Raw genomic sequence first — 17,435 nt, 5'->3', positions numbered from 1 at the left:
TTTGCCCAATTTCATTAAACTCAACATCATTGCTGGTAGGCAGACATCCAAAGTTCATTAAGGGCTAATGCGAATTACATAAAGCATATAAACTCCTTTCCTATTCGAGTCCATCCGGCACATGGTTATCAGAGATGCATCAAAAACATTTATTTGTTCTCTGATCATATTACAAACCCTTAATGTCTCATAAAAACTAATATTTATAGGGAAGAGCAAGTAAGTTAACAAGATCACAAGCGAATTAAAAGTATCCTCAGTTTCTAATTTTCTGCATGAGTGACTTTTTATAGCCTGAATTCATGATGATGGATGGACATCTGACCTTCAAGAAACAGTGCACTCAAAAATGAAAATTCAGTCATTATTTATTAACCTCCATGCAAAGAGATGGTTTCATGAAGGTTTTTAGTCCATCAAACATTTTAGGAGTTTCACAGACAGTGTTACGGCGTTCTACCGAGTCCTGGAGATGGAAACCTACAACATAATCCAATTCTCCAGAGTGTTTTACGTTTGTCGTTTTCTGATAACATTTTAAAACAACACTGCATCTGTTTAATTTTTGTGGGAGAACAATTGGAAATCATCCTTTTCTGTTGCAGTAGTTGAAACCAAGATTAAAGACATTCACATAAACTAAGTATGATAATTGGTAAACCTGTGAGAATCACTGTCACCAAAATACCAGTTCTGAGTAGCACTGGATCCCAATGGTGTAAGAAACTGTAGGGCAAACGATGAACTGTCTTTGGCTCCTGTATAATCACAGTATGGAGCCTCATTTCTGGGCTGATATTCTGCATTAACATGACTAATCTTCAGCTACCATCTGCTGCTATGGTCGGGCTGTAATATATTACTACAGTCAGACAGCTCTGATATGAGGCAGCACATTAAAATGACCTGCCCATGAAATCAATCCCAGACTCCTGCAGTTAGATAGCAAACACACCCTGAGGATTCTCTTAGTGCATCACCAGGATGTAGTGACATCATAACTGGACAGTAATCAATGGATGAATCATTCATCTGGTTACAACCAGTTTTGTAGCCAATCAGAGATCAATATATAGAAACATAAAGCCTCTTATGCAAATGCTTTGACGATGGACCTTTCAGTAATTAGAGATATCTTTTCACATACACGTTTTTCACCAGCTAGATGGAACTGTGTTGCTATTATTAGTTAGAAAATGAAATACAACCACGTAAGCCACTTCCATGTGTCGATACATGGATTGTGACCCAACAGGGAAGGGCTGATTTTCACAGGATCAAAAAAAAAATGGAGCAATCATCTTCTAGAAACACTGGGACTCCAGCCGAGACCGAACCTTTTACTCATTTAGCAAAAAAACCTTTGTTCAACCCAGCTGCGGTTGAAATGATATTTCAAAGTGAAGGGAACTTCATCTGCACCTGAAGTCATTTTTGATAATTACATGAAAATATCTTTTTTTTTTCAAAAGGAATGAAAATAATAGCACACTGACGCCCCGTCCACACAATGATGGACTTTTTGAAAATGCAACTTTTCTGTTGCGTTTACGCCTTCCGTCCACACGGCAACGGAGATATCCGCAACGAAAACGGAACGTTTTAAAAACGCTGGCTGAGGTGGATTTTTTTAAAAACGCTGGGTCTGCGTTGTCGTGTGGACGGTGTATCCGCAACTTTTAAAAACGCTGACGTCTTTCCTGCGACGAAAACCGCTGTGACGTCATATTTATGGGCCCGTGTGTTGTGACGACAAAACAAGGAGGATTCCTATTGGTTTGGCATGCTTATAGCAGTCTTCGAAAACGCACTGGTGCGTTTACGTGTAGACGGAGATTTTTTTGAAAACGCTGTCGTGTGGACGCGAATAGTTTTCGATGCCTTTTCAAAAAGTTGCGTTTTAAAAGAAAATCCGTCATCGTGTGGGCGGGGCCTGAGACAAAAGCAGTTGTGGTCGCACCCAGAGGAGCAATTACGCTGTGCATCCTGTTATCCTCCTCATCACAGCATTTTCATTAACAGTGTAATAGCAGGTTAATTCAAACCTCACATGGAGGCAATAAACTTTAAAAAGGACCTCTCTCTTTTGCAGCATTAAACTTGTGCAGAGTTCCAATGGGGGTGCATCCAAACAGCAAAATAAAAAAGAATGGCCACCAACAATTTTTGTATTTTAAACCTTGCACTAGCCAATAACAATATTTTATTTGTCTGGGAGGGGAAAGTTTTTATAGGAAGGCTGTATATCTGGTAGACGTTTTGACTCCATTAGTTGCAAACTGGCTCTAAGAAGTGTTGCGGGAAATACATCTAGAAAGAGGTCTCCATAGGGGATCAAGTGTGTTTCCAGGGGCAATTCTTTGAGACGGGTGGTGACAGTGAAGTTGTTGAAAGTCCTGTATAAGATCATGTTGAATGCATGGTGTCCCTTGGCAAGACACAACTTAACTTTCTGCAGCCAGAGACAACTTCACAAATGTGTTTAATAATAATAATAATAATAATAATAATAAGGTACGCTAAGTTATCATGGCAATAACTTTAATGTTAAAACTCAAATTCGATGATGCCTCAAACAAGGTTAACCCCACACTACATAGCTGCAGGTGTAATGTACTGTGGAGCTGGTGTTTCATATAATGAGTGTTTTTGTCCATTACTCACCAAGGGAATGCTTTCCCTTCAGTGGATCATCAATAATTTTCTAATCTTTATGTGACTTGAAAATTAAAACATTAATGACGTGAGTCATTTCACCCCTGCAGTGATATTCATTTTAAATAAGCAGTCTCAAGCAAATACCGCATTATTTAGTCCGTTTAAGCCATTTAACACATGTAAAAATTAAATGTCTTCAATAAGTGCAATACGACAGCTGAAGTCATGTCACATCACCATTATCACAGAGATGCAGAGATTATTGTTAACAAATGGACGAATGTTCAAAAGCCTGTTGTCAGCGGGAAATTTCAGGCCTATACCGATCCTTTTTCTTCTTTTTGATGAGTCGACACTTGGTCTGGATCTGCTGTTAACGGACAGACAGCACAGATGGACTCAGCCACAGGTACATGCAAACAGGTTCCAGCTACGGAAATGAAATCCCATCGGGAATGAGAGGCACGGCACAATCAGGGGGAATTTTAATGTGAGGTGGTGCCCTCTCTGATTGCCAACTTTTGGCTCCTAAAATAGAGGACCTAATGGGAAAAAGTGAATTATACAAGGCAAATATCATTAAAGTCGAGCCCACCACCTGGTCCCAGGACGCGTCCCTAAAGCTGTCTGAGGCTTCTCCAGTCTGTTGATTCCTACCAGAGAGACTGGACAGATGGTAATAAATGCATACGCCCGCTCAGCAAACTGCAGCACTTTCTCTGCATTGGAGCAGGATCACCACTACACTATGTCGCGTGGAACGAGATTTTTTAAGAAATGAAGTTGAGCAAAAGTTGCAAGATTACAAGAAAGAAATCAAATTTGTTAGGAAAATGTCAGAATATGAGACAACACAACAGAAGGGAAATATCAGAAGAGTACTGACAGAATCCATACGAGTAAAGACTTTATTTGTCTTATGAACCTGGAGACCTGGAGGAGTTATTTTGAACTAGAGGCCTGTCTTTTGTTCCATCAGCATGCTATCATTACTGTATTCTCATTCAGCCTTATAACTTCTGTCCAAAATTTAGTAAAATCAGGTAATATTGTGACATTTACTGGAGGATTTTGGCTTCTTTATTCACTGTGACCTAAAAATACAACTTAATTCCTATAATGTTCTGATTCATCTTCTTAGCTGTGACTGTTCTACTCTTAATGTGTCTGCTTAATTCTCAAACTTGACCATTTATTTTCTTAATGTAACCCTAATTACCCGTTGTTCTTCAGAGTATTGCGAAATGATTTGCATGAATTGATGACATACATCTTAAATATTTATCCACTGATGTGGGATCAGACTTCCAATCACTCAGGCTTGCATGAACACTCAGAGACCAATATGGAGACATAACAGAGGAAAAAAATCAGAGTATTAGATCCTTTACTTCCCACAATAAAACTGAGCAGCATCGTTAATTCAGACATCCACTGACCCACTAGTGCGTCAGCAGACTCACTTCAAGTCCCGAAGCTAAATAAACCTGTTTGTGCTCACCTTTTTTCCTGTTGAAGGCGCGGTTCATCATGGAAAATGTGCGTTTCCGGCTCCCCTCCTGAGTGTCTGACAATATTCCACCTGGAAAAGCAGAAGAAAGAAGCCAGTTAAAACTCCGGCCTTAAGCAAAATGTCTAAAAACAAACAGTGTGACGTTTGTTTTCTGCACAATGCCCCCACCTCCCCAGAGCAGGGCAATGTTTTTGCTGTCAGAATGAGTTTAATTTGAAGTCCCAGAGCATCTGCATCACATGTGGCGGCCGCCGCACCACGTCATGCTCATCACACGTGGAACCTCTCATTTGTGGCGTTGTTAATAACTGTTTTTGGTGTCCCACAAAGCAAAACTTGTCTAAAAATGGTGACCCTGACCAAAGTGCTGCGTAGTAAAACACTTTATTGTTCACTACGATCCCCTGAACAGAACAAGTGTTTTTTTTTTTTTTCTGTGTTCCCAGAAATGACCGAACCTGGAAACTAAATCCAGAAGGTTTAGTCATCAGAAGAAACACCTGCCCTGACCTTCTCTTCAAATCATCTCCGCAGTTTTGCCAGCAACAAAACTATGTTTCACAAGAAACGTTTGTGTGATCCCTTTTTGATTTATTTGGGATAAAGGAAGACACAAATGTTGCTGTGCAAAAAGTCTTTCTTTAAAGCTGGCTAAAGGTACAGAGTGTAGTTCATTTCTAACTCACAAACTGGTACAGTACTTTATTGTTGTAAAAGGAACCATTTATTTTAATGCAAAATGTCCTGTGTCGCTTTAGTCTGACACTTTCCCAATGAGAGCTGAGGAGGTTGGAGGACAAACTGTCCAGGATTAGGTAGCTGTCAGCCTGCTACACAATCAATATCTTTTAGTCTCATACTGTTGGAAAATATGCTGCATAAAACCTATTTCATTCCAAGAGTTTGCAAACAAATGGAAATTAATTTGATTTTCCATCTCCAGGACTTTCGATTTGTCAAGGAACTCCCAACCTCTTGTTAGTTTTTAGTAGAAACACAAACCCAGCTTGTTTCTTGGAACCGGGCTTTGGCCGGGCTGCACCCCACCGCTGAAATTTAAAAAGCTGGGCTGAACCTTAGGGTCTGTCTCCAGATGAACATTTACCAGCTCTTAACCTATAATAAAACTTAAAAGTGAGAAAATATATCGATCCACAAAATTAAGGGTAAGTCGTAGGCTTGAATTTAAAAATGGAAGGGGAGACACATTCAACATTAAAATATACATTTTATCTTCTCCTTTGGGCTTTTCCCTTCAGGGTCTCCACAGCCAATCAGTGTCCTCCATCTAACCCTGTCTTCTCATCCTCTTCTCTCACACCAACTACCTTCATGTCCTCTTTCACTACATCCATAAACCTCCTCTTTGGTCTTCCTCTAGGCCTCCTGCCTGGCAGTTCAGAACTCAGCATCCTTCTACCAATATATTCACTATCTCTCATCTCTGCTGCCTCCAGCTCTGTCTCCTGTCTTTTCCTCAGTGACACTGACCCCGACCAAACAACATTGCTGGTCTCACCACACTTTGTGTACACCTCATCCAAGGTGTACAAAACTTGCATATTTGCAAATATGCAAACTAACATTTGTATTACATTATTTACTGCAATCTCTTTATGGTTATTCAAAGACAATGGTTCATCATGAAGAAGGAAATTCACAAAAATGTTAAAAGAAATAAAGAAATCCTACATCTAAATCTAAGCAGCTCCTTCTTGGCCCTTTATCAAAATTGAGAGTTAATAATTTCAGATTGCTTCACAAACACACAGACAGAAGATGCAGTGTGTGTCTCCACTCAGACATGGACGATCCCATTCTCTCAGTGATGGATATTTGACTCTGTAAGAAAAGGAGACTCCCAGATGGAACAAACTTCAGGGTGGGAACTGGGACATTCTTCAGTCGGCCAAAACAGAAAATCAGTCAAAAAAAAAAAAAAGAAGAACAAAAAAAAAAATCCAGACGTGTTCCTCATTTACGGGTGGAGCCTGATGAAAACCGATGAAAACATCACATGGGTGATGACTCAAGAGCTCAAGTGTCGACATTGTACCAATGACTGGCACAGTGTATTCTGCAGACCTCAGCATCAAACTACTCCACAGTAACGTTGCTGCCACATCCAGACCTCGGCAGATGTTTTTTTCTTTTTTATCTGAAGAGAGTTAAATAACCTTTTTTTGCTTGGATAGACATGCAAAACATCTATTGGTTTGTTGGTTGGTAAGTTGGTTGCATTGGAGAGTATTCCAAGACTGGAAACCTTCAACAATGCTTAGCATTTCCTCCAAAGGTTTCCTTCACCCTGAAAAGCCACATTCCTATTTATCTGTTTGTAACTTTTGGCATAGAAAAAACAAAGTTGTAACAGAAGAGTCAGCGTGTCCTGCACAGCTGGATGGATTCTTCCTAAAATGCAACCACCCATTCCAAAATCCAGACAGCTGGAGAGAGGACAGGAAATGCGAGAGAGAACAATAGGGTAAACATGCAGCAAAGGGGGGAACTGGGGGAGGACTGGGGCTTCAGTATATGGGGAGGATGCTCTGCCCACTGAGGTAAATGCCCACTGAGGTGATAGATGTGTTTAGGCCTCCTGCAGAGGATACAAAAGCATTAGATCCAGATAGACCATTCCCAGGTGCGTATGCATGGAAGAACACAAAACTCCTACATGCCCTTCTTTGGTGATAGAGTGGATGCATTATTTTTATGCCCTATCTACAAGAAGTAGATGCACACTAGCCTACTTAATTCAAACATTTAACGGGTTCTACCTTCCCTCTAAATCCTTCAGATTGTTTCTGCATGATATCTGGAACCAGAGTCCAATTGGGGTGCAAAATACAGCAGCACAAAGTCGCTCTACTCTTTATCTAGGTCACCGAAAAATTCAGAGAACCAAAAAAAAAAAGGAAATAAATAATAACACAACAGAAACAAACAAACCAAACTAATCGCAACCTACGTCTGAGATATAAATAACTAAAAAACTCCCAGTTTGTATTTTCAGAATGTACAATGAGGCATATCCTACAGCTCCTGAAACAAAGCTTGATGCTGAACGATTGCAAATAAACTGGTCTGGTCTGGTGAAATGCCTGGTTTCTAAAAGTTACAGCTTAAAGTCATTAGGATTTGCAGAGTTTGGCTTCTCTTTGGTTTGATTGTGACATACTGAGGTGTGCTGCATTGCCTCCCTTGACACCTGACTGTGATGTCACCCATTTTGATGACATCCGCAGCGATTTAATAGCTTCCTGTCTGGTGCTTCAACAACAGCCCCTTGGGAGAGCTGTCGACCTGAGAGTTAACACCGAACTGCAAACTTCCAGAGTCTCCCTTCCACGTTTACAGCTGCAGTGGAAAAAGCACATATCTGCTTAGTGCTATGGACATATGAGAATATTGTCTTGGATGCTCCAACATTATTTAGGCAAATGACAAAAGTACACCGAAAAGACGTCATTAAATGGTAGTTAAAACAACAGAACTTTAACTAGACTTGAACAAGAAAACAGGATGGAGCAGAACATGAAGATGAAGCTAAATCCACAAACCGATGGTGATCCAGAAAAAAAACAAGGAACATTTAGGGATGTGGTCAATATGTGGTCTGAAATGTGCTTCATGGGTTTTGTTAAAAAGTAGGGGAAAATTTAAGCCTCCTTAGAACATCATCATCCAAAGTGCAAATATGCAAATATGTCCAGACTCTCTACAGTTCACCTTCAGTGACTCAGACATTTGGAATTTTGTTTGGGAAAGACTCGTCTGACCCCAACAGAGTCCTCTAGAGCCCAAAAAAACAAAGTAAGAAATACCGAGGTTGAATTTAACATTCAACAAGGCTTACTTTAACCAAAAAATAAAAAGAAAGAAAAAGCAATGTTCCATTTCCAGAATGCCCCTCAGCCAGTCACTAATGTGACCCATATGTAGTGAAAAGGCAGCAGGAATTTCACATTGAATGGAGGCAGAGCATGCAATGTGGTCCCAACATAATGCTTCAGAAAAGCAAATCAACAAAGATCCATTGTTTTCCTCACTTTTCTTTCACCCGGCTCTGGAATCTTGCCGGCTAAGCACAACACACAAGACGTTGCAGCTACAATCTGTTTATGAATTCAGTCCCAGAATTCCACAGTTGAACCAACCGTGGGGTCTAATCTAAAGTCCAGAGTTGCTCTCTCTCACAGCCGGGCGACTGCGGATCGAATATGGCTCTGTGACGTACTTCATGAAGTTAAAAGCACTGCTTCCAAAGATCTATAGGAAGAAACATGCAAACAACAACAGAGCTGAGATAAAAGCGACTTACTTGCCTTCAAACTGGGGAGGAATAGAGACGAGGGAGTTCCAGCGGGTCTTAATAGTTTTCAGCTGTGGGCCAGATGGTGGTAGGCTGAGGACTGCAGTAAGGAGAGATGATGGGGTTTGCAAACTCATCAAGAAGCCTTCGCCTTGACACACGATACTTGACATTCATACCAAACTTCCTCCGCCCACAGTTTGTTGGAGTTTTGTTGGAGGAAAAAAAAAAGTTTTCAACAGGAACTGTTTGACTGAGGTTCACCGTGGCATACCAGAGATGACCTACAAAAGCCAACAAGCAAGAGGTTGCAGTCTGACCCTTTTACTGCAGCTCGTGATTCATCATCACACTATTTGCACTCACAGCAGCCTTTGGTCGACATCTTTGCATTGATGGAAAAAAAAATAATGTAGCCAGAACATTATAAAGCAAAAGCTACAGTATCTTTCCAATACAAAGCTCTTAAAGTCTCATTGTAAGCCTAATAACACATTTTCCATTTCTGCTAGTCTTCAGAAACATTTAAATGTATGAACTCCAGCCACTACAAGTATATCTAATCTGACACTGAAATTATCTTTTTTGTATTGACATAAAACGCCTGGACCGCCATCAAGGTGAAGGGCAGAGGGGAACTCAAAAAAGCCCAGTGATGAAACTGACTTTAAAGTGAGGCTGAAGTTTCTCACTCATTCAGGCCAAAGCAATGACCTTCAGATGTTGATTCAACCATTAATAAAAAGAGATAACAAAAAAGATAATAAAAACTTTGTTGAACGATGAGGAAAGTTGTTCTGGACAAATGCACAGAATGGTAAAGATAGAAATTTAGAAGGTCTTTGTAAACTCTTGAACACAAATTAATCAAAAAAAGAACAGAAATGATCACAAACACTAGTTAACTTTTAAAGACCAGGTTAATGTTAGTTAATGATAGTTAATGGTAATTAAACAATAATAGTACAGGTATTTAAAATGTAACTAACCAATATTAATAGTATTTCACAAGAGTTCATGTAATTAATATAATAGTTAATACTACTGAATGGTAGTTATTTGTAATTAACCCATAATTCATAGTAATTAATGGTAGTTAATGGTCATTAAACAGTCTTGACGGTTTGGTCAGGGTCTTGGGTGGGTGTGCTTTTTCTGGCCAGTAGATATTTGCTTTGTGCCTGAGATATCACTTGAAACTGGCAGGGCTTGGCTACTCTGTCCACACTTTATGTTTCCAGGGGTGTTCTTTGCTCTGGCCTGTATCATTTCATATTTGCATCTTGTATGAACAGCTGTTGTGGGGTGAAGGAAATGGTTGGTTCAGATGCCTTCCTGGAAAGTGAGGCCCTCTATGCTGATCAGACATGAATAAAACTGGGTGAAGGGGAAAAAAAAGTCTCCAGTAGACAGTCAAAAGTAGAAAGTTCCAAATGATGGATTTAACTTCTCACCTATGTCTTTGTATATGCATTATATTTATATGTAAAATGGAGTTCAATACAGCAGAAAAGAAACAACAGAAACAACTGAAATGCATCTAGGTCAGCAGATGAACACAATATGAATGAGTCATCTTTTCAGATCTTTGTAACTAGGCTACCGCGCCTCACCTTTTTCATATTTCATGTTCATTATCAAATATATAACGAGAAAATCCTTGTCAGTAGTAATAATCAACAACATTACAAGAAATAAATCACTTAATGCAGCGTTTGTACAATCCCGTTAGAGTCCTTATAGCTTTACAGACTTCTGTAAGTTCAGAGTCCAATTATTCCCTTCTCAGCGGGAAACTGTGTTTGTGGGAGTGGGCGGAGAAGCAGGAATGCGCATCTCAATGAGAAAACATCTCGAAGGATTTTCATTGAGATTTGTTGGATACAATTGATTTGAGTAATCTGAAGGAGAAATGTGTGATAGCACCGGTGTGTTTTCAGCAGACGTGGCTGCTGAATGTCACTGCACCAAAAAATATGATGACAAGAGTCAAGAGTGAAAACAAGCATTTTCCATCACCGCTGCACAAAGCGCAATCTTAATGACATTAACACGAGGACATGTTCAGATGATTTGTACTCCATCCGTACCTGATTTAATATAGCAGGCAGGAAATTATTTTTTTTGGCCAGACTGCACAATTTAAAACGATGATATTTAATCAGCATAAAGAGCAGCCCTTAAAATGAACGCCAGGTCTTTTAAGGTGAAGTTGGAGAAGCTGCACATCAGAGGTTGAGAAGTGTTTTCCTCTTACGGTGTAACAGTTGCTATTTAGCAATATATACAGTACAGCTGCTCATACAGGTATTTTTCTAAATCAAGTATCAAGAATGCTCTGCTCTATGTGTGGCAATTTATCCTTAAATGCCCTATTTTTATGCAATTATATAACATATTTGGGTTTTTTCCGTAACCAACTACTGACAAATAGAGCGTCAGATGGCCTTGAATAACTTGGATGTCACGTAGCTCCAAGGCCCTGTTGTTATTCGTCAGCTGATCAGATGACTTAGAGATTCCATGACCTTTTATCCACAGGACAAAGCAGAAGAACACCAGAGACTGTCTGGGGCAGAAGATCATTTGGTTTTTTTCTCCTGTCAGAGCTGATATAGATGGTGCTGACAGAGAGATCAGGGTCACTGACGGCTTCATCGAGCAAAAAAACAAGGATAATAACTCTAATAATTTTCAAAAGCTCCACACCCAAACACTTCAGTTTAGCAGGAAAGCATTTGACGATGATGTTGGGTGACGGTTCATGGATGTTACCACTAATACCTTTGGTGCTATTTTGCTGGAACTTGCTATTTTAAACTACTAATGGTCCTAGCAGAAACTCACCAAGGACATTAAGGTTCTTCTTCTGGGAACAACAGCCCCAAGGATGAATCTGAATCTGTATATCACATCTGATTACAATATACAGCATATTGTGATTGATATTAGCATGTAAAGCTACACAGCTGACACTGTATCCACGGTACTGCTGCATTATTCTGCTCCTGTTGCAAAAAGCAATGTGGAAATACTGGGAGAAGAATCTACTAGCAGTCACCCTCTGGCTTTATGAAGGGATTTAAGTGTGCTGAGTGTGGCGGTGAAATTCATTAGTTATTGTTAAAGTCACCTCTAATGTCAAGTGCCTTTATTTCCAAGCTGGTGAAAGCTAAACGACACAGCAGATAGCATCCTGGTGTGTCCTGGTTTGCTGCTTCGATGTCCAGCTGAAGGCCGAAGGAAGAGATCCAGAGTGTCTGAGAAAAACAAGCAAAACACAGGCCCAGCAGATGATGTGAGACCCCTCCCATGTTTGTTAGCTTGAACACCAGTTCCTCCCTTCAGGCAGAAACTTTAGAGTCCCCTGGTGTAGACTGAATCGATTTAAAAACTCATTTGTCGCCCTGTCCATCAAAGCCCTAAATAACAAGCAAGCCAAAGCCTTGTAATCCCTTGCAATCGCTGCTGCTGTTGTCCAGCGTGTAACTTCCTGATGTCGTCTGAATGTGTATCTGAGAGCATCTGCAACAACTGTTGTCTTTTTTAATGTGTACTGTTCATGTGATACTCAGAGGGAGTTCCAGATTGGTAATGCTAGCAGAATGCTAGCAGGCATAACACACTTCGGGGTAGACACTGGCAAAGCTTGAGACGATATTTAGCAAAGACATCCCACGCTGTATGACGAAAGGAACAACTGCTGAATGTGGGGAACATTTGTTATTTTGAGTAATAAATAAAACACTTCACTTCAATTGCTTTCAAATGAGTTGCAGCGTTTCTATTCAGTGACTAATTATATTCAAAGCAGATTAATTTTTGTCTTATTATCCTACTGGCACATTTCAAATGATGTTTAATATCTACTAAACAATATATTATTTTTAGTTATTTCCTTCACTTACATGCAACAGTTTTTACTATCCATTATTTATGAAGATAATAACGTATTTATTTGTTGTTTGCCTGCATTCATTAAGTCACTCATCAAACAAAAACATTAAAAACTGTGTTTTTACAGCATCTTCCTGACTAGAAACAGTCAAGATGAGCAGATACATAAACATTCTATTTGTAGATGCATGTACCTGGAGTCCATTGTTGTATTTTCTCCTTATAAATAATGGAGCATATCATTTTCCACCTGCTAAGAATTAAAAATAGAACATACACTATGATTAAACAGACTCTTTATTTAGTTTATTTAGTCCTAAAATTCAGACGATCTCCTCTGTCTGTATGGATGTCCAAGATCCTCTAATCACACGAGATGTCGAGGGCTCAAAGGGTTAAGCCTCTTCCCCTGTTGTGCTGTGAAACCGATTGAATAACTCGACTTTGGGTTGTTTAGTCTGACCCGAGACAATCCATGGCCTCTAATAACACAATGGCACGAGTCAAACATCAGAATGAGCTTAGCGGCAACAAATCTCAGAACATATCCTCTGACTTTAAAGTTATCAATGCTGCATGTTGTTTCCTTCTCTAATCCTCTTCGGCTGAGTATGTGAACAAACACTACGCAGACACAAGATACATCCAGCAAAGAGATTAGCATTCAGCCATATGCTTAAGTTTATGAAAAAAGCTAAGAAGCTAAGCTAAGAAGCATTTTCAGGATTTGGTTTCTGTTTTATAGTTCATTTACAATGCTGCCTCCTACTGGTAAGGAGGAACTCTTCAGACATTGCTGAATAAATATTCAGAATTTCTGCCTTTTTGTGGACCTAAAATAAGTATAGAGCTTCTATGAAATATAGCTATTTTATAATAATAATAGGATCTTTTTTTGTGCATTTACTGTTGTTGAGGTAGAGACTAAATGACTGAGTGAAAATGAACTGGCCATCACTTCATCTGCCAAACAAATGGTGCGCAGATTGAATGTGAGTTCAAAGAAATGTGGAATAGAGGAACAATTTTGTATGGCTAAATCAAAATCCTTTGTGTGTGTAGGATATGTGTGTATTGTGTGTGTAAGACCAAAGAAAGCTTTTAGCTTTTGTATTGAACCTGAATGGTCAATAAAAAAAAAAGACTACAAAGAGAAATAGTCTGCTAAAAAAAAAAATAAAAATTGAAGTGCAATATTTGCAAACTGCAAAATAAAACAGCTGTTTGTGTCTTTGAGTCTATGTGTTATAAAAGTAAATAACACCCCCCCCCCCCCGCTACAGGAAATTCAGCAGTAGATCAGCAACGCCGCCAGACTGAAGACAAGCTAAAGAAGTTTTGACTGACAGAAAAGTGAATTAATACACTTTGGATTTGTCGAGCATAGCCAGAAACTTGATTCTTGGCCATGTCTTAGCCCACACAGAGTTTTGACTTCGGGTGGGAATGGGATGTCAACTATATAGGAAGTGGTATGAGTCCTGTTCAAGCACATGTGGTACGTTACACCAGGGAGGAGAGTCATCTGTTGCACTGTGCTTACAGACTGAAGGAATAATAATGTCACACACGCCCACAGGGAAAGGGAAGTAGTAAAAGTGATGGAAAAATTACATGACCATCAGTAATGTATGCTCCCTGTGTAACAGATGACATAATGGATCATATATCACATTATAACCATGTCTTTATTGAACTATTGCCTTCTCTCTTGTCTTTGAGGGAAAGACTACAAGAGTTTAAGATTGATGTTGAAAGCAGGTTGGAAAACAAATTTCAAGATTCAAAAACTTCAAGATTTGTAGTTGCTGCATCATACACTGCATGATATAAATAGGATTATGTTCTCAGAGAAAAACCTGAATAGCTAAACACTGTTACAGTAAACACAGCTGGGAAACGGACACAATCCAGTGATTCTATTCTCCTATTCATCCATAAAGGAATAAGTATGATGATGGAGAATGTATTGTGTGCACATCAGATGCTCAAAAGAATAATGCATGTTAAGATAACATTAAATATTATTTATTTTCTACTACACTTCTTTTGTACCTTGAGTACAAAACATTCTACACAGTTAAGCTAAAACTGCAAGAGGAAAAAGCAAAAAGAAGTAAGAACATCCTTCCACCCTTATTATGAAAAAGTTGATCTTCTAAAAGCTATAGAAGGTGGAATTAGGAAGCAAATAGCCATTTAAATTGAAAATGAAATTGGCAGATAGCGGCGCGTCTGCCAATCATGTTCTCATGCTGCCTTGAAAAGACATCTGATAGAAACTGGTCCCACTAGAATGAAGCCATAAGCCAATGCATTATTTTCTTTAATATACTGTATTGTTAGAGATGGTGCCAAGTAAGAAGTTAAATGCAAGTGCCAAAGGAAGACATTTCTGAGCAAGATGGTATAACACCGTCGATCCTTCAATCACATTCAACGACTACAATCACACTGCTGAGGATGGAGAGTGCATCGCTGTAAAAAGAAAGACCAACGAGCATCCACAGTCCTGCTCGTCCTAAAAGAAGCAATAAAAATTCCACAAAACATGGAAACGACTCACTATGGGAAGAGAATACAGATGTCACTGTACATTATGGCTTCATATCTGTGGTGAAACACAGTCGGTTTAAACGGCTCCTTGACAAAAGATCTGCTGATTCATATTTTACCAAAACTGCAGTGCCCAACATTGCGACAAAGCAGTGTATGAAATAACATCTGTTAGGTACCTCGCAAACACAAATGAATAGTCGAGTAGGTAGATAGTGTGACTAATGAGTTACATTTGACTCTTGCATTGCACTAGATTGACAATGAATGGGGTCTGTCTAACAACCGCCCCAACAGCATCGTCCTGGTGATCCGTCCTCAAAAATGATGGTTTATAACACCAGAACTACATTTTCTGCATGTTCCCTTATGGAACAGAACCTCAGGACCTTTGACTACAAAGACATCTGAGCTACAGTTATGTTTCAGCATACTAGAGATAAAAACTGTGACATGCATTTTGGTATAATGTTTGCATCGCAGGGCAGCAGAATTCAAAATCATCAAGTAGCACTAAAATATCTGCAAGTAAAACCCTAGGGGATGAACTAATTTCATATTTTTCATGTGGAACAGGCATTGAGACAAAATCACTGTCAGAACTTTTCTCTATATTTGGAAAAAAGAAGGCGGCTCTTGTGCAGACACTACAGCTGAACCTGAAACTTCCTGTACTCTCCGATGGGGATCAGTGCCTATGATGACAGCCAGAGTCCTTGAGCTCACGACAGCCATCAAAACATGACTTCCTACTTCTTTTTTATTTCCTAGGAACCAGCTTTTTACTTTAACTAAAGTGCTACCTCTTTCACCCCAACTTCTTGAAATGTTCAAATGAATATCCATAAACAGGTTCTGTTTCCCTGAATTATATTGAAGTCATACAAACATGATCTCTCTCCGAAACTAAAATATCCCAGCTGTTGTGAAAGCAAATGAATAATCATTTAATAAGCATATTTGAAGCATATTATTTGAGTCACGACCGTCCAGCCTTGGTCCTTACTCATTTTCATGTTTAATATCTGTTCAGCCTTTTCATCTCAAGTCCATGTGAGGCTGGAAATAATCTGAAGGAACCGTGGTAAAGGTTGTTGACTAAAATTACCCAGTATAGACAAGAGATGACATTCTGACTCGTCAGGATAATCAGACTGATCAGGTACAGGTGTGGAGATGAGCAACAGGTGTGGAGATGAGCAACAGGTGTGGAGATGAGCAACAGGTGTGGAGATGAGCAACAGGTGTGGAGACGAGGCTCTGCCCAAAAGATCAGCCCCGCCTCCTGTCACACTCCAGCACAGCAGAGCAACATGACGCACACCGAACCTTCACAGAATGTGTCTGAAGTCATGATTTTCAGCATCCAAATCTCTGTCTCTCCAGTCACTTCCTCCAAATATTCTGAGGGTACACCAAGAAATTCTAAAACCAGTTGAGATAATCCCTCTGGTGCATTCTGGGTCTTCTTTGAGGTCAAGTGTGATATATCCAGAAAACCTCAGGGAACCACCTGAGAGGACTCCACTCAATGTAGAGGAGTAGCTGCTGTTCTCTGAGCCCTTCACAAAAGAAGAGGCTTTAAACCCTAATTCAAGGTGTGAACCCAGGCACTCTTGTTCTGGCTATTACATTACCATTTTTTTGTTATTTGTTCATTTTGTATACTAATTTGGTCCCAAAAAGAAATTAAGAGCACACTCCAGTTAGTATATTCTTCATAAGCATGCATACATGTGATTGTGTACAGGCCCCTGTAGCACACACACACACAATGGGGTCTGTAGTCATGCAGGGGGAGGTAGAGTGGCGGGCAGCTCCTGCATGGTGCGCCCCAAATTAGCAACTTTGTAAAGCGGCACACACTCGGGGTGTTTTTTGGGGCGGGAACGGGAATCCAACTGCCAATCTTTGGAACATTGGACGACCCGCTCTAGCACCTGCTGAACCACTGCCGCCCTAACTAATAGATCGCAACTACAGATGAAGGTAGAAAGTCAGATCGACTGGTGGATTTGAGAACATTGCCTTGCAGCTCCACTCCCTTTTCTCCACAGCAAACTATAACAATGTCAGCTTCCCTGCATAAGCTGTCTTGTTCTGTCTATCAATCTCCAACTCCATTCTTCCTTCACTTATGAAAAAGATCCAAATATCTGAACACCCCAGTTGTCTGACTTATGACTGGCAGTGTAAACAAAGCTCTTGCTCCAGTTATGCAGGGCCTGAATGGCCAAAACAATTGGTCTGATACCCTATATTATTGTACACCCAACAAATTGCTGTGACGGGCACAATTCATTTCCCGAGTCTACAAAACACCTTGAAACTAGCTGGTAAATCCACAATGCCATGACTAGAAGAAAAAAAAAGCGTTGCTCCTCCTGAATTTGAGGTTGGAGTGATGGATGGACTCTCCTCTCCAGTATCTTGGCACAGACCCTCCCAGGGAGGCTGATGAATTCCATCCCTGACAGGTGGAACACAGCTTCCAAT

At 39.9% G+C, this 17,435-nt stretch overlaps 1 protein-coding gene across 6 annotated transcripts in view; it reads right to left on the bottom strand.

Moving 5' to 3' along the window:
* gulp1a (GULP PTB domain containing engulfment adaptor 1a) overlaps positions 1–17,435 on the bottom strand; it is a 61,589-nt gene that overhangs the window by 18,256 nt on the left and 25,898 nt on the right. For 3 of the 6 annotated variants that reach the window (XM_068328904.1, XM_068328899.1, XM_068328900.1), the window contains exons 1-2: positions 8,500–8,586; positions 4,160–4,240 (exon numbers count right to left, since the gene is read on the bottom strand). In XM_068328904.1, coding sequence (XP_068185005.1) covers positions 4,160–4,190 — 31 coding nt within the window. In that variant the 5' untranslated portion in view covers positions 4,191–4,240; positions 8,500–8,586. Of the gene's footprint in view, positions 1–4,159; positions 4,241–8,495; positions 8,587–17,435 lie in introns of those variants that run through there. The other 3 variants (XM_068328901.1, XM_068328902.1, XM_068328903.1) reach the window with 2 other exon arrangements.

Source organism: Antennarius striatus, chromosome 12 (assembly GCF_040054535.1).
Source record: "Antennarius striatus isolate MH-2024 chromosome 12, ASM4005453v1, whole genome shotgun sequence".
NCBI lineage: Eukaryota > Metazoa > Chordata > Actinopteri > Lophiiformes > Antennariidae > Antennarius > Antennarius striatus.
The sequence above is the reverse complement of the archived record's forward strand: the minus strand, read 5'-3'. Positions and strand labels throughout refer to the sequence as shown.